The 21965-nt window shown below is 45.3% G+C and overlaps 1 protein-coding gene across 2 annotated transcripts in view; it reads left to right on the forward strand.

The window, feature by feature from the left end:
* Positions 1–21965, forward strand: part of MYOM1 (myomesin 1) — a 526093-nt gene that overhangs the window by 267499 nt on the left and 236629 nt on the right. For both annotated transcript variants that reach the window (XM_069620852.1, XM_069620853.1), the window contains exon 6: positions 15918–16075. In XM_069620852.1, coding sequence (XP_069476953.1) covers positions 15918–16075 — 158 coding nt within the window. The remainder of the gene's footprint in view (positions 1–15917; positions 16076–21965) is intronic.

Consider the following 21965-nt stretch of genomic DNA (forward strand, 5'->3'; position numbering starts at 1 on the left):
ATTACCCGCGAATTGAATCGTCAGTGCGTGTGCGTATTTCCCGCTACTTGGAGGAAAGCGCGTGTAATTTTTATCGCGTCTTGGACTTTAGCGCGAGTGCGTTTTTTTCCCGCAAACTTGATTGTTAACGCGTGTGCGTATTTCCCGCGATTTGGAGAAAAAGCGCGTGATTTTTTCTTCCCGCGGTTTCTGGCTTTCCACGTGAAGATTCCATCGCAAGTTAAATTCGTTCCTGAGAAAAAGACTCTCTACAAAGAAAATATTAAAAACAAATACAAGAACTTAAAAGAACTTCATAAATCTTACTTGAAGACCTTGTTCAAGAATCTTAGATTTGAGCAGACTAAATACAAAGTTAAATTACATTCATGGACCTACTGAGAAGGCTGAATTATCTATAAGATTCTGGTCCACAAGTAAGGAAGTCTTGTCTGCTTTTCACTTCTCTGGGCATTCTGAAGAGAAGAACCACGTATGGTTTTTAAACTATTTTGGTTAAGGATTTAGAGTTTAAGGTTAGTATAGTAACCCATGAGTAATGAGGTATATTGCATGTTTATGTTTTAACTACACGTGAAGAACCAGCGAGTTGATAGCTTCCAGCCTGGTGTTTGTTTCTTTGTCCCTTCCCCCTTTCCCCTGAAAGTGAGGTAAACTGAGCAGTTATATTTATGTCAGCTCAGAGTGCCACATTTTGGGTGGATTGTCGGGGGTTCAGCAGCTTCTGCAGACACCAGGTTCTCAGCATGACAGTATGTCAGTGAGTCATTACAATTCATATTACTGAACACCAGGCATTTCAAATAAATGTGTTTTAGGGCACCTTTCATACCTATGCAATCATTGACAGCTATTGTATAAGCAAATTCATCTCATGTTCCATACAAAATCCATATCGAATAGTTCTTAATTGGCAGATTATGTGTGCAATCCATTTGTCTCCATTTCTGTTCTCGGTTACCTCCTCTTATGTCCGCTTTGACATGTCTCACTCCAGAAAATTTGATGAGATCTTTGCTGTCCATCTGATGTACTTTTTGCCAGAGATTTGGCAGTGGTCATTTGGGATCCTGTGCCCTGACCATATTCAAATGATCTCTCATCCTTGTTTGTAGTTCACTTATTGTACTTCCTATATATATATATATATATATATCTATTTGCATAGACACATGATAGCATAAACCACAAACTTGGTTCTACGGTGTATACGCTCTGAAATATTTACCATGCAAATTTCTTCCATTCCCAGTCCTTGCATATTGTTCAGTGCAGACTTGCACATATTGCATGTGCCACATTTGAAGAAACCCTTAACAGGTTGCTTAGTATTAGATCCTGCTGTACTTACTAATTTCCATGTACCTAGGACAGAAATTAGAACGTAATGTTGGTGCCCTTGTTTATACGATTGCTGACTTTTGTCGTATTTTCTCACTCATATCATTAGCCATTTCAAAGTATGCCAATGTTTGTTAAGAATTGTGTTTAAAATATTGCTCTCCGGGGACCGCCAGGGGGCGCGGAGCATGCTGGACGTGTGAGACCAGCGCTCCTCCACCACCGCAGGGCCTAGCACTCTGAGCCAATCCCCGGCCGGGAGTTTGGAGTAACCCCGACGGGAACGTGCGCCCCTGCGGCAGCGGCCCAACGAATCGAACGCCCCTCCGAAAGTGGATATAGCCTGGCCCCGATCTGAGGCCCCGCTCGCCGAGCAACAGAGGGGACACCTTTTCGGAGGCCGTGCAGCGGAGCCACTGAGGGCGTCACCTCTCGCGGGGCCCCGGGCCGCGGCCGGACCTGCCGCGGAACCCGGAGCAGCCGATCGTCATCTCCGCAGCCGCGGCCCGCGCCCATAACACTAGGGGGACGCCGGAGCACACCCCACGCCGTGCGCAGACGCCGGGCGGGCCCCAGAGCTCTGCCTCGGTGGCGGGTGGACATCGCATGAGGCCAGGGATGAGTGGGGCACCCTGGTGGGAGCCCCACGCCACCAAGAACCGCTCCGGTGCGGACAACTAGCAGCAAATCAGGACTCCGGGAGCCTCCCGACCCATCCCCCGCGCACGGAGGCCTACTTGAAAAGGAGCCCCCAGTGAAGGGGTCCGAGCCCACAATGGACGTGTGGAGGCCCTCGATGGCCCGGAGAAGGTGAGGAGCGCAGGGGGGAGAACTGATACTCGGCGGACTGGGTTTGGCCCCCCCCGGCGCCCTCCGGGCACAGACCAGTGCAACTCACCCCATAAAAGCTGGCACGGCCCTCCCCCTTGGAGTACAGGGGTCCCCCCGGAACATTTCAGCCGTGACGCATCTGGGGAAACGGGCCCCAATCACAATCCTAGCCCCCCTCGTGAGGACCGGAGCCATCACTTGCAAGCTTGCCTCCGCGGAAGCGGGGAGGGCCCAAGACGACCAGAGGAAACCACAAGGCAGTAAGGCAGGGTGAGAGGCACCCTCTGCCCCCACCCATACTCCAAAGGGCACCCAGAGACCGGAGCCCTGGAACCAACTCAGCACACGTGCACAATCCGCTCCCTCCAACGCTTCTGCCGGTCCGACGAACCCCTCGGTGATCCACACGGAGTCACCATGCCTTCAAGAGCCGACCCCCCCCCCGCAGTCCTAACAAAGGACGACCTCAAGGAGATCCTCCAGGAGATAAAAGCGATTCAAACGGACATACAAGCCTCTATAGTTGATCTCAGGGGGAGAGTGGAGATGCTCGAGGAAAAAATTGAGGGAATGGAAAACAATCACCTCCAAATGGACCTGTTAGACTTGAAATATGAAGCGAGGCTAACAGACCTAGAAATCAGAGAGGAGGATATATCCCTGAAAATGGACGACCTAGAGAACAGAGAATGCCGAAACAACCTGCGCATTATGGGTGTGACTCAACAGAGAGGTGAGACTGCCGCAGACGTGGGGAGAAAGGTTCAGGGCCTCATCAACCAACTCTTCACACTCGAGGGGGGCAAGGAAGTCCAGCTGGAAAGTGCCCACCAAGGGGGAGGTGGAGCGAGGGGCGGCCCAAGGTCCATAGTTGTGCGCTTCCTCCGCTACAGAGAGAAAATGGAGGTCCTCGAGAAAGCGAGAAGGCTGGAGAGTTTCTTGTTCGAAGGAGACACAGTGAGGATTTACCAGGACCTCTCGGCTTTCACTCTTACCCGCAGAAGAGAGTGCCGGCCACTCACCCAGTGGCTCACCAGCCAAGACATAAGATACAAGTGGTCCTTCGCATTCGCCTTGTCTTTTGAACGCTCAGGAGTGGACTATAGAGTAACCAGCGGCAAGGAGGCATCCCAAGTGCTGCAGGTACTCAAAGGGGGTACCCCAGAGGACGGAAACGAGATGGAGGCGCAAGAGCCTCGGAGCGATGTGAGGCAACCGGAGGGCCCCTGGTCCACAAAGAAGAAGATAAAGGGCCGAAGGAAATTCAAGAAACTTAACACCCCCACAACGGAAGCCAAAGGGGACTAAGTGATCAGAGGCTCGCCATTAGTGAGACTGAGAGATTGAATCAAACAGACTCGGCTGGGGACGCTGAGCTTAACAAGGGGGCTGCGGTGGATGGACTTGCATTCACCCTGGTGGCTTGCCCGTTGGCAGGCGTCATGATGAAGAGGGGGAGGGGGTAGGAGGGAAGGGAGGGAGTTGGGGTTGGGGATTTTAGGGACCCACACAGTCTCAAAACCACATTGAAAGGTGGCAGCAAGCACAGATCCGGGAAGAAGGTATACACAAGACAAGGACCCAACGGTGGACAATGAGAATAGGGGCCGGGCTGAGTCACTGAGAATTGGCTCACTCAATGTAAGGGGCCTGAACTCCCCAGCAAAGCGCTCCCTCTTGGGGAGGGAAATGAATAACGCTAAAATAGATATCCTCTTCGTACAGGAAACTAGAACGGTCACGGGAGAGGAGAGGGCCATCCCGGGAGCACACGTGGGCCAGACCTTCTGGGCATCCGCTCCCACGAAACAGAGTGGAGTCAGGAACATCCTGCAGAGAAACCAGAGACTCACAGAGGTAACCAGGTGGGGGAGGGAAGACGGTAGAGCCATGATTATATCAGGTGACTTGCACAACTCCAGGGTCTCCCTAGCAGCGATCTATTGTCCTAATGTGGGCCAGGTTGAATTTCTCAAAGAGGCGATGGGAGAGATAATGGCCAGGACAGAGGGGCTCCTTATACTGGGTGGAGACTTTAACATGTGGGCAAATCGGGAACTAGATCATAGTGGAGGGGCCATCCCGTTAGGCAGCCGAGGGGGCAGACCCCAGGGGAAATTCCGGGAGCTAATGTGGGGCTATTGGCTCGTGGACACATGGAGGGAATTGCATCCGGAGGATAAGGGATACACCTTCTACTCAGCGGTCCATTGTACCAGAACGAGAATAGATTATCTTTTCATGGGGCACCAAAACATGAGCCGAGTGGAGTCCTGCATCATCCGCCCGGTTAGCTGGTCGGACCACGACATGGTCTGGGCAGATATTAGTGTATTGGGTCTGAAACCCAGAGAATCCCTGTGGAAATGCAATGACATCCTGCTAAGGGATGTGGTTTTTAAGGAGGAGATGGAAAAGGCGATCAATGAATATTTTGAACTCAATAACACGGGTGAAGTCAACATAGAGACAGTCTGGGAGGCAGCAAAGGTGACCTGGAGGGGTGTTCTGATTAGAGAGGGGGCTTCCAAAAAAAGGACCAGGACTCTCCTGGCTCTTGGGCTACGGGCGGAGATAATAGCATTGGAGGGATCTGAAGGGAAGAGGGATGAGGCGAGGGAAAGGGACTTGGGGGATGCAAGAGAGAAAAGGCAAGAGCTGAGAGCATTGGAGATGGGGAAAATTGTAGCGGGCCTCCAACACCTGCGCCAAAGGTATTATGAGAAAGGGGATAAGGCCGACGCCATGCTGGCGGCCAAACTCCGGGGCCAACGGAGAGATAGATGGGTGTCAAGGATCTCATGCAGGGATGAGGGGACAAAAACGGATCCCGAGGGAATAGTGGAGGAATTCGTGGGGTTCTATGAGACTCTCTACGGGAGGGAAGGAGAAGTGGAGGCAGAGGCACTGGGAGCATACCTCGGAGGAGTAACATTACCTGTGATGGACCCCCAGAGGCATCAGCTTTAGACGCCCCTATAACGAGAGAGGAGGTACTCAAGGCAATATCGGGTCTTAAGCTGGGCAGGGCCCCCAGGGAGCACGGATTTACCACAGGCTTCTATAAGGCCTTTGGAGGCCTACTAGCGGGGTTTCTGGCGGGCCTATTCACAAATATCATGAGGACCAGGAGGGCGCCTCCGTCTTTTGGCAAAGCACTGATAACAGTGATCCCGAAGGAGGGCAAAGATCCAACAGACTGCCGGTCATATAGACCAATCTTCCTCCTGAATGTGGACGCTAAACTGTTCACCAGGATCATAGCCACGAGACTAGACAGCCATATGCCGGTACTCATCCACTCTGACCAGGTGGGCTTCATACAGGGGAGACAGGGGGCGGACGCCCTCCGAAAGACCCTGCATCTGATGAGGGAAGCGGCCCTGAAGGGGGACAACCCTGTCTTGGTGGCCATCAACGCCGAAAAGGCGTTCGACAGGGTGGACTGGGAGTTTCTACATGGAGTCCTTGTCAAACTGGGCTTTGGCGAGGGAATCAGGCGAGCCATTAAGGCCTTATACACAGACCCCTGAGCTAGAGTCACGGTGAATGGTCGCCTTTCACGAACATTCAGCCTTCAAAGGGGGACGAGGCAGGGCTGCCCCCTCTCCCCAATCCTGTTCGCCATGACCATGGAAATACTCGCAGAGTACATCAGATGTGCCCTGATGGTCCGCGGTATTGCTGTTGGAGGTCGGACCTTCAAGCTCGTCCTCTATGCAGATGATATACTGCTCCACCTGAGGGAACCTACTAGCTCGGTCCCGGTGGCCGTTCGGGTTATTGAACGGTTCGGCCAATTCTCAGGCTTCAGGATGAACATAAGGAAGTCAATGATCTTCCCCTTTGCCCCAGACGCAGACAGGGACCTCGCGGAGCTGTCCCCCCTGGGGTTCCAAATTTGCACCGAAGGGCTTAAATACCTGGGGATCAACATCGTCCGGCCCCACGAAGATCTAAGCCAGGCAAATTACCCCCCGCTGTTTGACAACTTATTTAAAGATATGGAGTCATGGGGTAAGGGGCAAATCTCGTGGATGGGAAGGATAAACGCTGTAAAGATGAACCTTCTCCCCAGGGTCCTGTACGTTTTCCAGATGCTCCCTTTGGAAGCCCCAGACGCACTTCTTAAAGAAGCCAAAAAATGTATAACGAGATTCATATGGCAAGGCCAGAGACCCAGAATAGGTTACGAAACACTCACCCTCCCCAAGGATAGAGGGGGGGTCGGCCTCCCAGACTTACGAACTTACCACAGAGCAGCCCAGCTCAGAACCCTGGCCCCCCACCTCAGAGAGGACCCCAACAAACAATGGGTCTTTCTCGAAAACTCCCTCCTGATCCCGGTCGCAGTGGGTGAGTGGGTATGGGTCCCGATGAAAAAGCTGCCAAGGAGAGTCAGGGATCACCCAATACTAGTAACAATGTGGAAGGCGTTGGAGGGTAAGGGACACGGTGAGAAGGTGACCACTTGGCCCTCCCCCATGAGTCACATCTGGTCCACACCAGTTTTAGAGGAAATCCCAGGCCATGAACACTATCAGCCCTGGTTTGAGGCCGGCCTATGCAGAGTTGGTCAGTTGGTCAGGGAGGAGTCCTTTATAAGCATCCAGGAGCTTGAAGAATCCTTGGGAATAGGTAGGCTCTCCCCACTCCTCTACCTGAGACTCAAGGGAATCCTAATGAAACCAAAACTAAAGCCCAAATTACAAAGAAAACTCACCCCAGTTGAAAAAATCTTACATACCCATGTAGAAATGAGAGGCCTCATCTCACTCCTTTACTCTGCCCTTTTAACCCCCCAGGAGGGAACCACCAAAAGCCTCAGGGGGAAATGGGAAAGAGACTTGGGTTGTAGGATCGGAGACAGTCTCTGGGGGCGACTCTGTAGTAGATCATTTAAGACCTCGATCTCCTGCCAATACAAAATCATGCTGTCAAACTCCTGCACAGATGGCAGTATGACCCGATCACACTTTCTAGGATGTTGCCAGACGTAATCCCCCTTTGCTGGCACGGGTGTGGGGAAAGGGCAAACTATTGGCACATGTGGTGGACATGCGGGAAGGTCCAAACTTACTGGGCCGAAGTCCTTAGCTGGCTGAAAGAGGCGGGAGAAGGTGTGCTCCCGCTGGACCCGATATTGATGCTGTTTGGCCTGCAGCATAAGGATGACCACTGGGAAAAATGACCGGACCTCTCGCACTCCCTACTGTTGGCAGCCAGAGCGGCCCGCGCTAGAACGTGGAAGAGGCCCGCCCTCCCCTTGAAGAAAGAATGGGTGATGATTGCCAAAGACATATTCCTAATGGAAAGACTCACTGCGGCTTTACATGGTTCAAGTACCCAAATAGAGACAGACTGGCTGCAATTTCAAGAGGTGTTTGGCAATACATAGGCCACGTCCTGAGACCCTCAAGCGTCCTTGGCCCGGCCCAAAAACAAGCCCCGACATGGAACAAATGGCCTTGGAACCTGGAAAGCCGGTCGACCACTGGCGGAGAAAACCCGGATTGACGCTGCCCTATGCCGCATCATTACTATAAGTAGACAGCAGCGCTCGAGATACTGTGTGGGGTGGGTGGGAGGCGGCGGGGGGGAACAAACGCAGGGAATAATGGTTTATAGTTTGATTTGTTGAGGGCGATTGCCCAAATCTTGTAATTTGCGTACCTATGCTGTTGTTTTCCAAAAATCAATAAAAATTGAATTTAAAAAAATATATATATATTGCTCTCCCACTGTCTTGCTTTCTGTGTTGCTTTCTATTTTGGTTCATCAATAATTTCCTCAAAATGCCCTCTTTTCAAGAATCTCATATTCTATCTCTCACAATGTATCTTCACTGTAATTTCTCAAGGCGCTGACAAATTTGCCTTTTGGAATATTATTTATTGTACTACTTTAATGGCAAATTTGTGCATGTAATCTAGCATTAACCTCTGTAGGTTTACAAATGTTTTTTTGTATGGATTCTGTTTCAACTTGTGAATATTGTTATATCAAGGAAATTGATGAATTTCTTTCGCAGTTCATACTAAACTCTATACTTAAATTTGTGTTATTTAATAATGCAGTATAATCTGTTAATTCTTCATGTTTCCATTCCGATTAAGAAATATATCATTGATACAATGATGCCACATTACAATTTTGTATGTGAAATTATGGTTATTTAATGTATGTGAGATTTCAAACTCACCCACTAATGCAAAGCATTCACCCATTGCTACTCCTTTAATTTGCTTCTAGATTACATTATGTTGTGTTGATTTGTACTGCGCACTGCTACCTTCCAGGGGCAGTCTCCAGACGCTCACGTGGCTCTGCAAGAGAGGGGGTTGGGGGTTAGTGGGGAAAAGGGTGAGAGGATAGATTCAGAACCAGGTGGAACATATTATAATGTGGTAGTTTGCAAGAGTCCTCATGCATTGTAACCGTATGGGTAAGATTCCGTGCCTCGGATGTGTGGTAATGTTTGTGTTGTTGTTAGTTAGTTGTGTGGTTATGATGGTTTGGTTGTGTCCACTGGTTAGATGGTGCCCTAAGAGAGGCAGAGTCACAGTGGCCGAAGGTGTATGGTAATCCTGCCCCTTGGTGTGTAGTTGCATTGTTGATGTTTTGGACTATCTATGTTGTTTACTGTTGTGTGGAACATAGTAATGGTTCTCTGCTTGTTTATGTGGGTGTGGCTAATCTAAGATCAGGTGTAGTGGTGTCAGTTATGTAAGAGGAGCAGGAAGGGTTAAAAGAGTAATTGTTTTTGTTTTGGGGGGCCTGTCAGGCACGGCCCTTCAGATGCCGCTTGACGATATCTAGGCAGGTTCTTGTTTGTGGTTCTTTGGCCCATCTTGTCTCCTCTCTAGTTGTTATTTGTCTTTTTTGTTGTTGTTGCATGTGTCCCTTCTTGTTTGTCATTGTCTGTTGAATAACCAGGTTTTGAACAGTTTCCTGAAGGTAGTGTGGTCTTCTTGGTTCTAATTCCTTTTGGCATGTTGTTCCAAATGTTTGCAATTAGACGTGAGAACACTGTTCTTTCAAATGTTCTTTTTTCATAACGTTTTTCCTTTATTTGTAGGTCATTGCTGGATCTTACTTCCCTTGTTGGGCGGTACCGGCTAATCTTGTTGCGGAGGAATTCTGCTCCTTGTCTGTGCAAGGCTTTGTGGGCGATGCAGAGTGCTTTGAATTTGATGTGCTTTTTTACTGATAACCAGTGTAGGCTTTTCAGTGCTGGAGTCATGTGGTCTCTTCTGTTTAGTCTTAATAGGATCCTGGCGGATGCATTATGCACCCTTTGGAGTTTCTTAGTAAGTCTCTCTGGCATTCCTAGGTAGAGGCTGTTTGCGTATTCAATTCTTGTGAGCATCAGGGAAATTATTGTGAGGGTTCTGTTTGGGAAGGAGAGGTGGGGGGGAGTAACCCTCTCAGCGGTCGTAGAAGGAAGAACAATTTTTGGGCGATTGCGTTGGCTTGTGGCTCCAGTGATAGTCTGTTGTCCATGAGTATTCCTAGGTTGTTTACTACATCGGTAGTCTCTGGTTGCGTTCCCATGCCGATCGGCCAGTCCAGTTGTGGGTTCCCTCTGTCGAATCCTGCAGGTGAGAGCATTATTTCTGTTTTTGCCTGGTTCATTTTGAGGTTGTTGGTTGTCATCCAGTTGTAGATATCTGTGAGGCAGTTGTTGAGTTCTGAGTCCTGAGTTCTGTTTGTTTTCACAATCAGTTGTGTGTCGTCTGTGTAGTTGTAGGCGGTGAGTCCATGGGATCGGATGATTTTCATCAGTGGGCACATGTAGATGTTGAATAGTAGGAGAGGCTGTGTTCCAGCCTGTGCGACTGTGCAGGATATGTTTTTTGTGTTTGAGGTGAACTGTAGTAGGTAGGTTCTTTCAGTTCGGTTTGTTAGGAATGAGATAAGCCATAATAGTGTGGATTCCTGGATGCCGCATTATGTCAGTCTTTTTATTAGTGTTGCGTGGCACATTGTGTCAAAAGCCACTGATAGGTCCAAAAGTATGAGGACTGATTGGGCGGCGTGGTCTGCGTTTATTTTCAGGTCATCCCATATCGATAGAAGTGCGGATTCTGTTCCTCTCATTGGTCTAAATCCACCTTGTGATCGGTCGAGTATTCCATTTGTTTCGAAGTGTTTAAGAAGGATTTTGCATACGTGGTTCTCAAGGATCTTTGCTAGGTAGGGAAGGTTGGATATTGGTCTGTAGTTGCTTGGGTCTTCTGCGCTTTTCGATTTCTTTTTTACCAGTGGTTTGCTGTATGCTGATTTGGAGGCGAACAGTACTATTCCTCTTTTGAGTGATAGATTCATTAGGTTCCGGAAGTGTTTCCCCAGGGTTCTATGGTTGAGGATTGTTCTGAAGATGTCCGGGGGACAGGGGTCCCTTAGAGATCCTTCAAGGTTGGTGTACTTGATCAGTGTGGCAAATGTTTCCTCTGTGATTGGTTCTAGGCAGGTGAGTTTTGCTCTAGTCTGTGTTTCGTACGGTGTCTGTGGTCCAGCAGTCGTGGTTGTATTTGCCCGGGCTAGGTTGATGGTCTCCTGGATTGAGACTATTTTTGCCCTCAGGTGGTTGGTGATGTTCTTGCAAAGTGTTTGTGTCAGGGTGATGGAGTTTTTGCAGGAAGAAGGGTTTATTATCTCTTTGATGATTTTGAAGAGTTCTTTCTGTGAATTGTTTGCTGATTCTATTCTTGTGGCGTAGCAGAACCTTTTTGCTTTGAGGACTGTTGCTTTGTATAGCTTGAGTTGTCTTTGGTTTTTTATTTTGTCTCGTCGGGTATATTGTTCTCCCCATTTCATTTCCATTTTGCAGTTGTTTTTTTGAAGTTCCTTCAGTTCTTCTGCGGACCATTTCACTGCCAGTATTTTTGGTGTTGCATTGAATGTTTTGGCAGGTGCTAATTGGTCGAGGGCCTTGGTGATCCAGTTGTTGAGTGTGTCTCCTGCTGCGTCAAAGCTTGTTTCAGTGGGTTCTCTATCACGTGGGACTGTTAGGTCTAGATGGTTTGTTAGGGCCTCAAGGTCCAGTTTTTTCCAGTTTCTTTTCTTGCTGGTATGGAGTATTTCCTTCCTGGCCGGTGGGTTGGTTTGGGATGTGATGCAGACTGGTATTAAATAGTTGTCGCTCCATAGCATTGTTGTCAGTGGCACGGATGTGCATAGTCCTTCTCTGCATAAAATTGCATCCAGTGTGTGTCCGGCATAGTGGGTGGATCCGTTTATTATTTGCTTGAAATGCAAAGTTTGCAGGAGTGCAAAGAGTGCGTTTGCTATGTTGAAGTGTCCAGTATGTCTAGGTTTTCATGGTAGGTGGATTATATGGCGGCATCAATCACTAGTTTCGATGCAAAGTTGGGTTTGTAGGAAGGTGGTCTGTAGATTAGGAGGAATATTATGTTGGATTGGTTATTATGTTGGATTGGTTATTGAGTTGTATCTTGATGAGGAGGGATTCATAGTCTTCTGCGTTGGTTGTGAGGATTCAAGATGCTCTGACATGTTCTTTATGCATAATTGCGATTCTGCCTCCTCTTCGGTTTTCTCTGTTGGTGTTTATTAAGTCATAATTGTCTGGTATTGGCTTTATAGTTGTCTCATAGCCAGGTCTCTGTGAGGAAGAGCATGTCTGTGCCTCCTTCGCTTAGGAGGTAATGGATTTCTGTTGAGTGCTTTGCCATGGATCTAATGTTGAGGAGGCTGCAGTGTAGTTTGTTTCATCTTCCTTTCAGTGGTTGTTTGTGTTGTTTATTGTGCCTGGTGTGTTGTTGGTTGGGTTTCTGTTCCAGGTGGGATTTTCCCGGTTGAGCCTGTTGGGCAGGGTGGTTCTTTGTTGGTCAGTCTCTTCGTCGAGCAGACCGATAATGTTCATGGCCCGGTTGGTAGGTTTCGATTCATTCCGGGTGGTAGATTGGGTAATTACCGATCCGTTGTTGATTGTTGGATTGTTGAACCGGGGTGGTAAACACTCACAGTTCTTCTGTTTTAGTGGTCTTTCCTATCTGGTTCTGGTGTGCGCACCTAGCTCGGTGGAGATGTCTGGGTTTAGCCTGGGGGCGCGAAGGGTAGAACAATCCATGCAGTGGCACCTAGACTTTGGATGCTTGTCTAGAGGGACAAGGGCTTAACAATGGCACAGCAGTTCATGCAGTCAACCCTTGGTTGGGATACCTGGACCGAGGGAGCAGTCTTAAAGGGGCACAACAGTCAATGCAGTCACACCTAAGATTAATACCCCGGATCGAGGGAAGTTGCTTATGTCGGGGCACAGTCGTTAGCACGACAGTACTTTGGTTTGTGGCACATGGAAAGAGATAGGGCTTGACGAGGGGCAAACAATCAATGGTGTCACACCTAGGTTAGGATACCTGGACCGGGGGAGTGGGGCCTAAAGAGGGCACAAGCGTCAATGCAGTCACACCTAGAACTGGACCAAGGAAGAGTGCTCAGATAGAGGCACAACAATCAAAGGAGAGGTACTTCAATCTGGGGCTCCTGGAAAGAGGAAGGGCGGCCTAAAGAGGGCACTACGGTCGATGCCATAGTTATTTGTTCTGGGACACCTGGATAGAAGGAGAAAAACCTATAGAGGGCACTACAGTCAATGCAATAGCTATTTGATCTGGGACACCTGGATAGAGGGGGTAAGGACTACAGAGGGTCGGGATACTTGGACAGAGTTGTAGTGGGGCCTAAAGTGGGCACATTAGACAATGATTTTGATTGGGGGTAACTGGGTAGAGGGCCATGGCAGTGAGAGCAGCAACCTTTGTCCCTGATCAAGCTAATACGCACAATTCTATCTAGATGTGACGCAATTCTTATGTAGATGTGATAGATGTAGAGGTGATGCAAGCTAATATTCACAGTTCTATCTGGATGTGACACTGGATAATCTTCACAATACTTTCTGGATGTGACACAGGCTAAATATTCACAATTCTATCTGGCTGTGACTTTGACTAATCGTCACAATTCTATCTAGATGTGACGCAAGCTAATATTCACAGTTCTATATAGATGTGACGCAAGCAAATATGCATTATCAAAAATTAAAGTGCTATTGTCTAACGTAAATTGTAGAAACTCCTTATGCATTTCTATGTGTAGCATGTATGTTTCTGATTGTTCATTATAACATAACTATTGTATCCAGTGCCAGTTTATGATAGATTGATGGGTATGTAAGGCTTTGAAATCCATTGTTACCAACAAATAGTTTTCTTCCCAAATAATATCATTAAGTATTTGCAAAATGTGCTTTTTATCTCTAACGTATGATTTCAGTTTATTAATTATGGGTCTCAATATTGTATCAATATATCTCTAGATAGTCTGTGATCCAGCCAATGGAACTGACTATCGGTCTTACTTATGGATGTTAGTCATTTTCTTCATGTACTTTAAGTAAAAAGTATATAGTTGGTATCTTGGGATATTCAATTATTAGAAAACTATTTTCGTCAGATATAAATCCTCTTCTTTACCATTTCAACATAAATCTTTTCGTTTGCCTAACAAAATGTGTAACTTTCTTTTAGTATCTTATAGGAACCTGTCAAAATGAGATGTTTCAAAGCCATGTAAATGTAGTCTATTCTGCGTAAGATGACAATATTGCCTCCTTTATATGTTCCTTTAATTAGAATATCCTCACACTTTATAGTCTGTCCAGTGCAAGTTTTTCTTTCTTCATGAAATTGTTACTTCTGCTGTTTTTCCCCTTGTTGTTATCATCCATCACCTGATGGATGTCCCTTTTCACCACTTTATAAAGTGCATCAATTCAATTTTCTTGTGGTGTGTATGGTGTCAATTTGGATTGACTCTTTAATTTAGTATCTAATAGGGTATCTGTGTCTATATTGAGCTCCTTTAATAACTGAGAGCTGGCAATACCCATCCCTTCTTCCAATGTGAATAACAATGTTGTATCCTTAATGTCTTTCATTGTTAGTTGGCTAATAGTGGGTATGTGTTTACATGTCCGGGCTGGTGCCGATTTGTGGTAAAAGAATGTCTTTAGTTTCAATTTTCTAATCAATTTGAAAAGATCAATTTGAATCTCTGTATAGGTATTATAGTTGGAAGGTGCAAATGGAAGCCCCTTATTTAGGATTTGTAATTCAGTCTCAACAAGTCCGCAATCTGATAAGTTAAGTACCTGACGGGTTATCTTTCTCACCTGTCTGGATTCCTTTATTTTCCGTATCCAGCATGTGTGCAAGGTGGTTCTGTCTACTGTAAGTTTCTGTCCCTTTCCTCTTCTGCCTCTCAGTCTTGTTCTTTTGTTATAATAACTTTTTTCTCTGTTTTGAACTGTCCTGACAATTTTTATTTTTTAATGTATGAATATTGAATGTAAAAATAGAATGAATGAAGCCATTTTAGGATCCATCCTGCACCAGTGTTGGGGCCTGACATTGCCAGGGAGATTTTTTTTTTTTTAAAGGAGCGATCTGCGGGACCAAGGCTTGATTGGTCACTAGATAATTGCTTCTGTATTCCAGGACTACACTCAAAGCAGTTTTTCATTTGCTTGTAAAAGGATTATTGAACCCACTACATCATGTTTTAATTACCTTATTTTCAATTAGAAATTTGGAATTAACAAAAATATCCCTCTATACAAAGGATAACACAATTAAAAAAAATCACCACGCATAGCCATCGCATATAATCTCTCCTGCAAACAAACAAGCCCAAAAAAAGCAGAGACAACTATTGCAAAACTGAAAGCAGATCAGGATGCGCACACTGTCAGGGGTTCCACTGGGTTCCAGGGATGTGCCCTTTATTGCAACAAGCAACGAGAGGGGCACCAAATAGAGGATGAAGCCTGTGCAAAAAAGGAATGGGAGACTGGAAAAAATCATGATGAGGGAAATCAAGAGTATGACAATTTCGGGAAGAGCTCTGCACATTGACACTTGTGCTAAAGAGACATTAGTTAATATCCACATAGCACCAAAATATTCCGTCTTGCAAATCTCAGGAAAGCAAAGAAGAACCAAAACCCTAAAGCATGCCTTTAAGTTCTACTAGCCACAAAGGATGCATCTATCAATTGATCCCGTTGTGGCATTGTCTCTTTTGGTTGTTTGAGCAGCTTGCTAAGACCTTGATTTCATTTCCAGCAAGAAACTTCCTACTTCTTGACTAAACAAGGGCGTCTGACGTTTGGCTGTAGTAGAAAAGAGGATGTTGACCCTTCCGGTTTAAGTAATCAGATTAAAAACGTTTGATCCTAATATGGCTGAGCTGTCCTAAAACAAAATGTAATCTAATACAATCTACATTGCAATTTTGTTTACTGATTTTTCCTATGCGTACGAAATGATATTGTTTCTTAGCTGTAAAAACAATTTTAATGCAGTGATTTTCTTTCAAAGTGTTGTGTCAAAGTTTGTCACTGCCAATGCGGGTCCATTGTGAAAGAGGTACATTATGTTTTTGGATTCAATTAATTACCATTCAACAACACTTGAGCCATTCAGTTCTCAGATTTCATCAGACAGTTAGATCGACATCCACAAAGTTGATCAGGAGTATTCCTCACCAATCTAGTATTGCATTGAAAGAGTGCAATGGTGGAACCATAGCCTAGCATTGCATTGCCAGTGTATATTCATTGATCAATAGATAGCAACTTAAATGTGCTTGAGTTATATAGAAAGGTTTCTGTCAGTATTGAATTATTTGTTTTATGAAAATGTTTGTTTTTTCAGATAGAAGAGAAGGGACAGTTCCACAGGATGATCAACGAAGATATGCTTTTACACGCTCCCGATTTTGTCATCAAGCCTCGCTCCCATACAATTTGGGAGACACAGAGTATAATAATACATTGCACTGTAAGTGGATGGCCAGAACCTCGTGTCACGTGGTAGGTATCCAGTCACAACTTTATTCCAAATGTTGTATTGAGTACAATCTATTGCTTTTAATTTTAGGTGAGGGGCACATTTTGGGCAATGATTTCCCTTTGCCACATTGTACGGAATCTGCTTATTTCAGCCATTGGGCATTGAGGCCATTAATGGCATCTGACAAATAGAATGAATGATAAATAAATAATATGTACACAACTTGACAATAGTTTATTAGGTAAACTACAACTTTTTAAAAGGTAGTTTATCTTAAGAATTATTTACTTCTGTGGTACATACAGATTATTTCTTTTTTTAGGTTGCTGCTGGTAATATATTGCAAAGAATTTGGTTCATGGTCAACTTTAAAAAGGTGCAATAAAGTATTGTACTTGCCAAAGAATTCAGTAACTGGAATAACCATCCCTTCACAGAGGATATATAGTTGTTTGTTATTTATTAGGTGCACTTCTGCTTGTATGTGTATGCAGATTTTAAAATGAATAATACCTATATACATTTGTTTTAAATGCTAACACTACCTTTTAAGAAAGTCTTCAGTTAATAGGGCTCTCGTTTGCCATAGAATTGGGGAAATATAGGTATCATTGGCTCCCATGCTCTGAGAAGTAACATGCAAAATGCCAACCAGTGCCATTGGCAACTCCCTGGTATTGAGGTATCCATTTTCATTGCTTTCCTGTCTCACGATAACAGATGTGGAAGTCAAGGACAACTAGTGTGATTATGTTTTTGCAAACATTTGTGAAATTAATATGAGAATTGAATCCCAGCTATTATTTTTATTTAGTTAAGATGTAAAACCTGTGGGCGATTTGCATAGTTCGGCAATATACATTATAGTTCCATTGACTGCTTTAGGCCACTACGGCATAGCAAACACTTGTGGTCAGGTTGTGCTGCCGGTCATATCGGAATTCATCAGTAAAAACAACAAACGTAGTCTAAAAAAGTGTACACCAGGCAAGAAGTAATGCAATTTATTCTGGCTACAATACAGCTGGGAAAGCGGAATTCAAACAGAATCCGGAACAGAACTGCATGAAAAGCGCTGTCGAAAACACGCCCCTAAAATGAAAACTTTTATAATTATACAAACTAATTAGCATCAAGTCATATTGCAACATTGGGTCACTCCTCCAAATGAGGCAAACTGCTTCTTGTGCTACGTTGTTCCCCTGTAGCAGGACATACATTATCGAAGAATGATCGGATCCTGCAAATGTCACCACACCACCCTCAATCACCTCTGTGACATCACAGTGCAGCCCATAATTCCCACATCATAGTGCCAAAACATTGGAACATTTGAGATGACCAGGATATCTTTATTCATCTTCTGTCAGACATCTCCATCCGTTTCTCATGAGAACACAATCGATCATGACGCTACAAGAGCCTTGAACTGTTGACACGTCACTGGCGTAATGTTGCATCTTAAGAACTCTTCAGATCACTTCCCAGATGTACTAAGGGGCAATTTGAAACCACCATGGAACACTTTGAAACCATCAGTAGACCAGTTTCATAAACTAATATACCAAATTATAAAAAGGTTGTGCATTCCCTGCCCCCATGAGCTTTGCTTCCTGACCTCGAAAGTATCAAAAGGCTGCTCATCTCTTACAACATGATCCTGGGAACGTGGAGTTTGAAATGTGCAGCCAGCTTCTATGGCTGCTAGGCAGATTAATAAAATGTGTATTTGTTTCTAATGAAAGCAAACTCTAAGGCCTGTCTACAGTACCTGGGTCTAGCATTAAGCCTTACATTCTTACCTGTAATTCAAGCTATACTACCTATAGGTTATTTATCTAGAACACAATTTTTTGTGGTCAGCTTAGTGCATAGGTAGGACTGGGTGGCTATTAACAAAGCGACCTCCGTTTAGTGGGCTAATCCCGCAGCTGATAGGTTTATGCCTCTTTACCACCCTCACTGTGCATTTTTACCACAAGGTCATTGTTAGGGTGTTTTTTCCTGCTGCCCTCTGAGGAGTGTAAGAAGGTTTAGCCTCATTGTATGCGCAGGGTGTGCAACAAGTTAGTCCAAAACTCTCTCTCTCTCTGCTAACTTAGCAGAGCAGTCTGGCTTCTCTCTTAGGAGGGGAGTGGACTGCTATTAAGGTACAGTTAGTCCCAGTAAACGTAGGTAAATGGTATTTACTACCTATAACTGCGGTGGGGGTGGTGGGGAACAGCAAACACCCATCTGGGGAGTCTTGACCACTGCCAGAGAAAAGCTCCAGATCATGGTTCGAACACTTGAGCCCCAGAGGAGGATGACTCCAGCGTGTGACTTCCATTCACATGCACAACACAGATGCGGTTCATGGTGGCACAGAACACACCGCACACCTAAACACCTAAAGTCAGCAGAACCTAGAGGACAAGGATCGGGGAACACCTGCTCATGTATATGGGTGCACTGAAAATGGCCCATGAATCACAGGTGCAGAGTTAGTTTTAAGGTTAGATATTGGATGTGGTTATCGACTGGCTCGGGAATACTTAGTGATGACGACCAAAGGTCCAGAAAGAGGAAGAATCAGCGCACCCGGACTCAAACTAAGAAGGACCATCTGCAGATGACTCACAATAAAAGGAGGCAACTACTGCAGCCACAGCATCGAAGGAGCAGGCAAAGGGCACCCAGGAGGAATCAAAGGGTGTTCTAGGGAGAACAAAGGGTATAGTCAGGCATCTGAGGCGATTCCACTGTGAAGGATAGCTGCAGTGGGCAGCCCAGTATGCCCCACGCTGAGCAGCTTGAGGCGGAGAAGCAGAACAGGGACTCAGAACTCCAGCAAGGCAGCAGGGCCCCCCTCCGTAGAGGGCCAAGCAAGGACAGCAGGGCGACCAGGGGGCAACAGGACTTCAGGCACAGAGGATGAGAAATTAAAGCCAGAGGGATGCAGAAGAAAAGACCAAAGTGGCTCTTTTCAGCTAGGCAGAGACAAGCGGCTTCCCACCAGGACAGGGCCCGCCCAGCATCTGGAGTCGTCCATCCCACCAGCAGAGCGTTCAGCAGAGTTCCCAAAACAGATCTGAGGAATGTCCACGATCCTACACTGTGGTACACATTCACCAAAGGGTTGACTAAGCCAGCCCACCAACATACAAGCGTGCAGTATTCAAGTTTTGGTGGCCAGTCAATCAGGGCTGGGCAGCCAATCTCCTAAACACTCAAGCACATGCACATATTTGTGGATTGTGAAATCTGAAAAACACCAACCTGATTCAAATCTGTCAGGCTCCAAACAGATAGGCCATTGTAGAGTGAGCCTACGTAGGCAGGATGTGCATTTTAGCCCATCCTCATGGCGCATACAAGTAAACAAGGGTCAATAAACAAAATGGCTGCGGTGTAGGTGTTTTAAAATATAGTCGTTCTCAAATTTCCACCATAATGGCATTGGGCTACTACCATGGTAAATGTCTACAGATATGGAGTAGTCAAAAATAAATAATAGAGATGCTCGTCAACTACTCACAAACACATTGTCTGGGTGATAGAAATCATTGTGCTTTAAAATCACCCCTGCCCTGGTAGCCATGGGCTTCTATTGGCAGCACAACGAAAATGAGTGTCAGTGACAGGGGGTCTTCAGTAGCACCCCGTATGATCACAAGAGACCGTCAAAGAGTAATAAAAGCCATACACATCACTGGTGTCACTCTCATTGTCGGACATGGTGATATTGACTGCATCATGTCATGGTAAAAAGTTGACATTACATGGTGCTATATTTTATAATTCCGTAAGGGGAATTGACAGGAATACCTCGGGAGACTTTCCTGCCAGACATCCTTTTCTAGGGTGTGAATTAAAGCACCCTCAGGGGTGTTGCTAGGTCTGTAAAAGATCCGGGACTACGTAAAATGTTGGGACCGTCGGGACTCGGGGCTAGCTAGCATTTTGGTTGTAGCTCCTGAGCTTCTGTCCGGGCTACAACCAAAACACCCGGGGCTATAGCCGCCTCAGCTCCCCCCCCCCACCCACCTCCCAGCAACGCCTCTGGCCACACCTGAAATGTGTTCTGGAAAAGAAAGACATTTCGATTCATTTTGGAACCTTAAACAGCAGCACCCAATTCCTAGAGGGAAGCCAACATTTTTCAAACTGACATGATTAGGTAATGACGGTGTTGCTTTGTAATGTGGAAGGGTATCTTTTGCTTTTTGTTTACTGGCTCAACATACCTAAAGTGGCTCTGCTGCTAATACCTGATGAAGCTAAGAGCTATACAAAGCAGGGAGTACACTTTGCAAGTCAGCTTTGATTATAAGCATGGAAATCACTCTTAGATTAGTGCAGATTAGTGATGCCATTCCATGATCAGCACTTTGCAGCTGTGCTAAATTAGGCATATAAATAGGAAGTGTTGAAAGAGAACTTTGTCCAGATTCATCTGCCATTCTAGGAATTGATTTTAATCCTGTCCCCTTCATTACTGTATTATTTTAGACTGCTTTGCTTCTGTGGAAACCCACTGTGAGTGTTGTATGCTCTGCTAGTTTGAAGTTAGCCAACGACGAGGACGCTGCTTGCATTATCCTATAGCATTGCTCATGAAATAAGCAAAGTACACACCCATGATGCTGACTGTCTTCTAGGTCCTCCACAAACATTTAAACATGATGAATCTTTTCTTTTGAGGGAAACTGACTCATTATCCAAGAAGCCAAATTGGTAGGGTGGTTATTGTGGGTGAAGATGGAGGTCAACTAGCACCCAAAGATGGTTTATAGTTATAATGTAGAAACCAATAATGTCGAAAGTCATTTCTTCAACAAAATAAATGTTGAATTTTTTTTTAATGCATTTTTTTTTCGAAATGCGGGGGTCCCCCCAATCCCCCTTTTTAAATTTTTTTTGTTTTACCCATTTTTTTTATCCTGAACCCCAAAATAAATATATAATTAAAAAAAAGGAATTCGCCATTTTTTATTTCGACATTATTTTTTCGAAAGAATTGTCATTTGACATTATTTTTTCTAAAAAATTACCGACCACCCCCAAAGATGCCTCGGGTGAAGGCCATCAAGCTTGCTTAGTATGTTGTACTGAAAAGAATCCCCAATCAAGTACAGGATGGAGCATGGTTTCCTTGAAACATGTTCCAAAGTCGACATCAGGCTTGCAGAAGACCTTATTCTATTGTTCTAAGGAAGTATAAACCTGCTATACATTGAATGGCATTCCCTGGAGTAGTTACACTGATTTGTGCTTATCCAGAATTTCAAATCCAAATTCTTCCAATTCCTTGACTTGAAGTGAGAATCAAAGGCATCAATGGACAGTAACCTACAGCAGCATATCAAATAGAAATCCTTATAAATATTACATCTGTAAAGAGGGGATTTGAGTGTTACAGGCCCCATATTCTCAATCAATGAAGCCTATGCTTCTCTGCAATTCCTCCTTGACATCTTCATTTGAGAAATTGTTCTCCTTGAAAAAGCATTTGAAATGGGTTTCAAACGGTGCGAGGTTTCTGGGTCAGCCCTTGCTAGTTAGCCCGCCTACATGCAAGCATGCCAATAACAGTGTAATGTCAAATATATTTGGAGATTGTGAATGTGCGCCCATAAAGGCACCATGTTGAGGTATAAACTACAAAAGTAATACAACTTCTGTAAGATTAAACCAGTCAGACTGAAAACATTTATGTGGAAAGAGAATTGTGGATCCAAATTTCAGGAGGGGTGTTACTGATCTCAGATCTTGGGGAATAATGTTCCAGAATTTGGTAGCTTGTACAGAGAGAAATCTGCTACCAATTGTTTCATAAGCATAGTACATACTTGGTCTCTTACTGAAGAGAACTATTGGGGAGTTATTCATTGAATTTTCTGAACTACAAAAAGGTCCAGCTTCATAAAA

Source organism: Ambystoma mexicanum, chromosome 5q (genome assembly GCF_040938575.1).
Source record: "Ambystoma mexicanum isolate Mex_15411 chromosome 5q, UKY_AmexF1_1, whole genome shotgun sequence".
Classification (NCBI taxonomy): Eukaryota; Metazoa; Chordata; class Amphibia; order Caudata; family Ambystomatidae; genus Ambystoma; species Ambystoma mexicanum.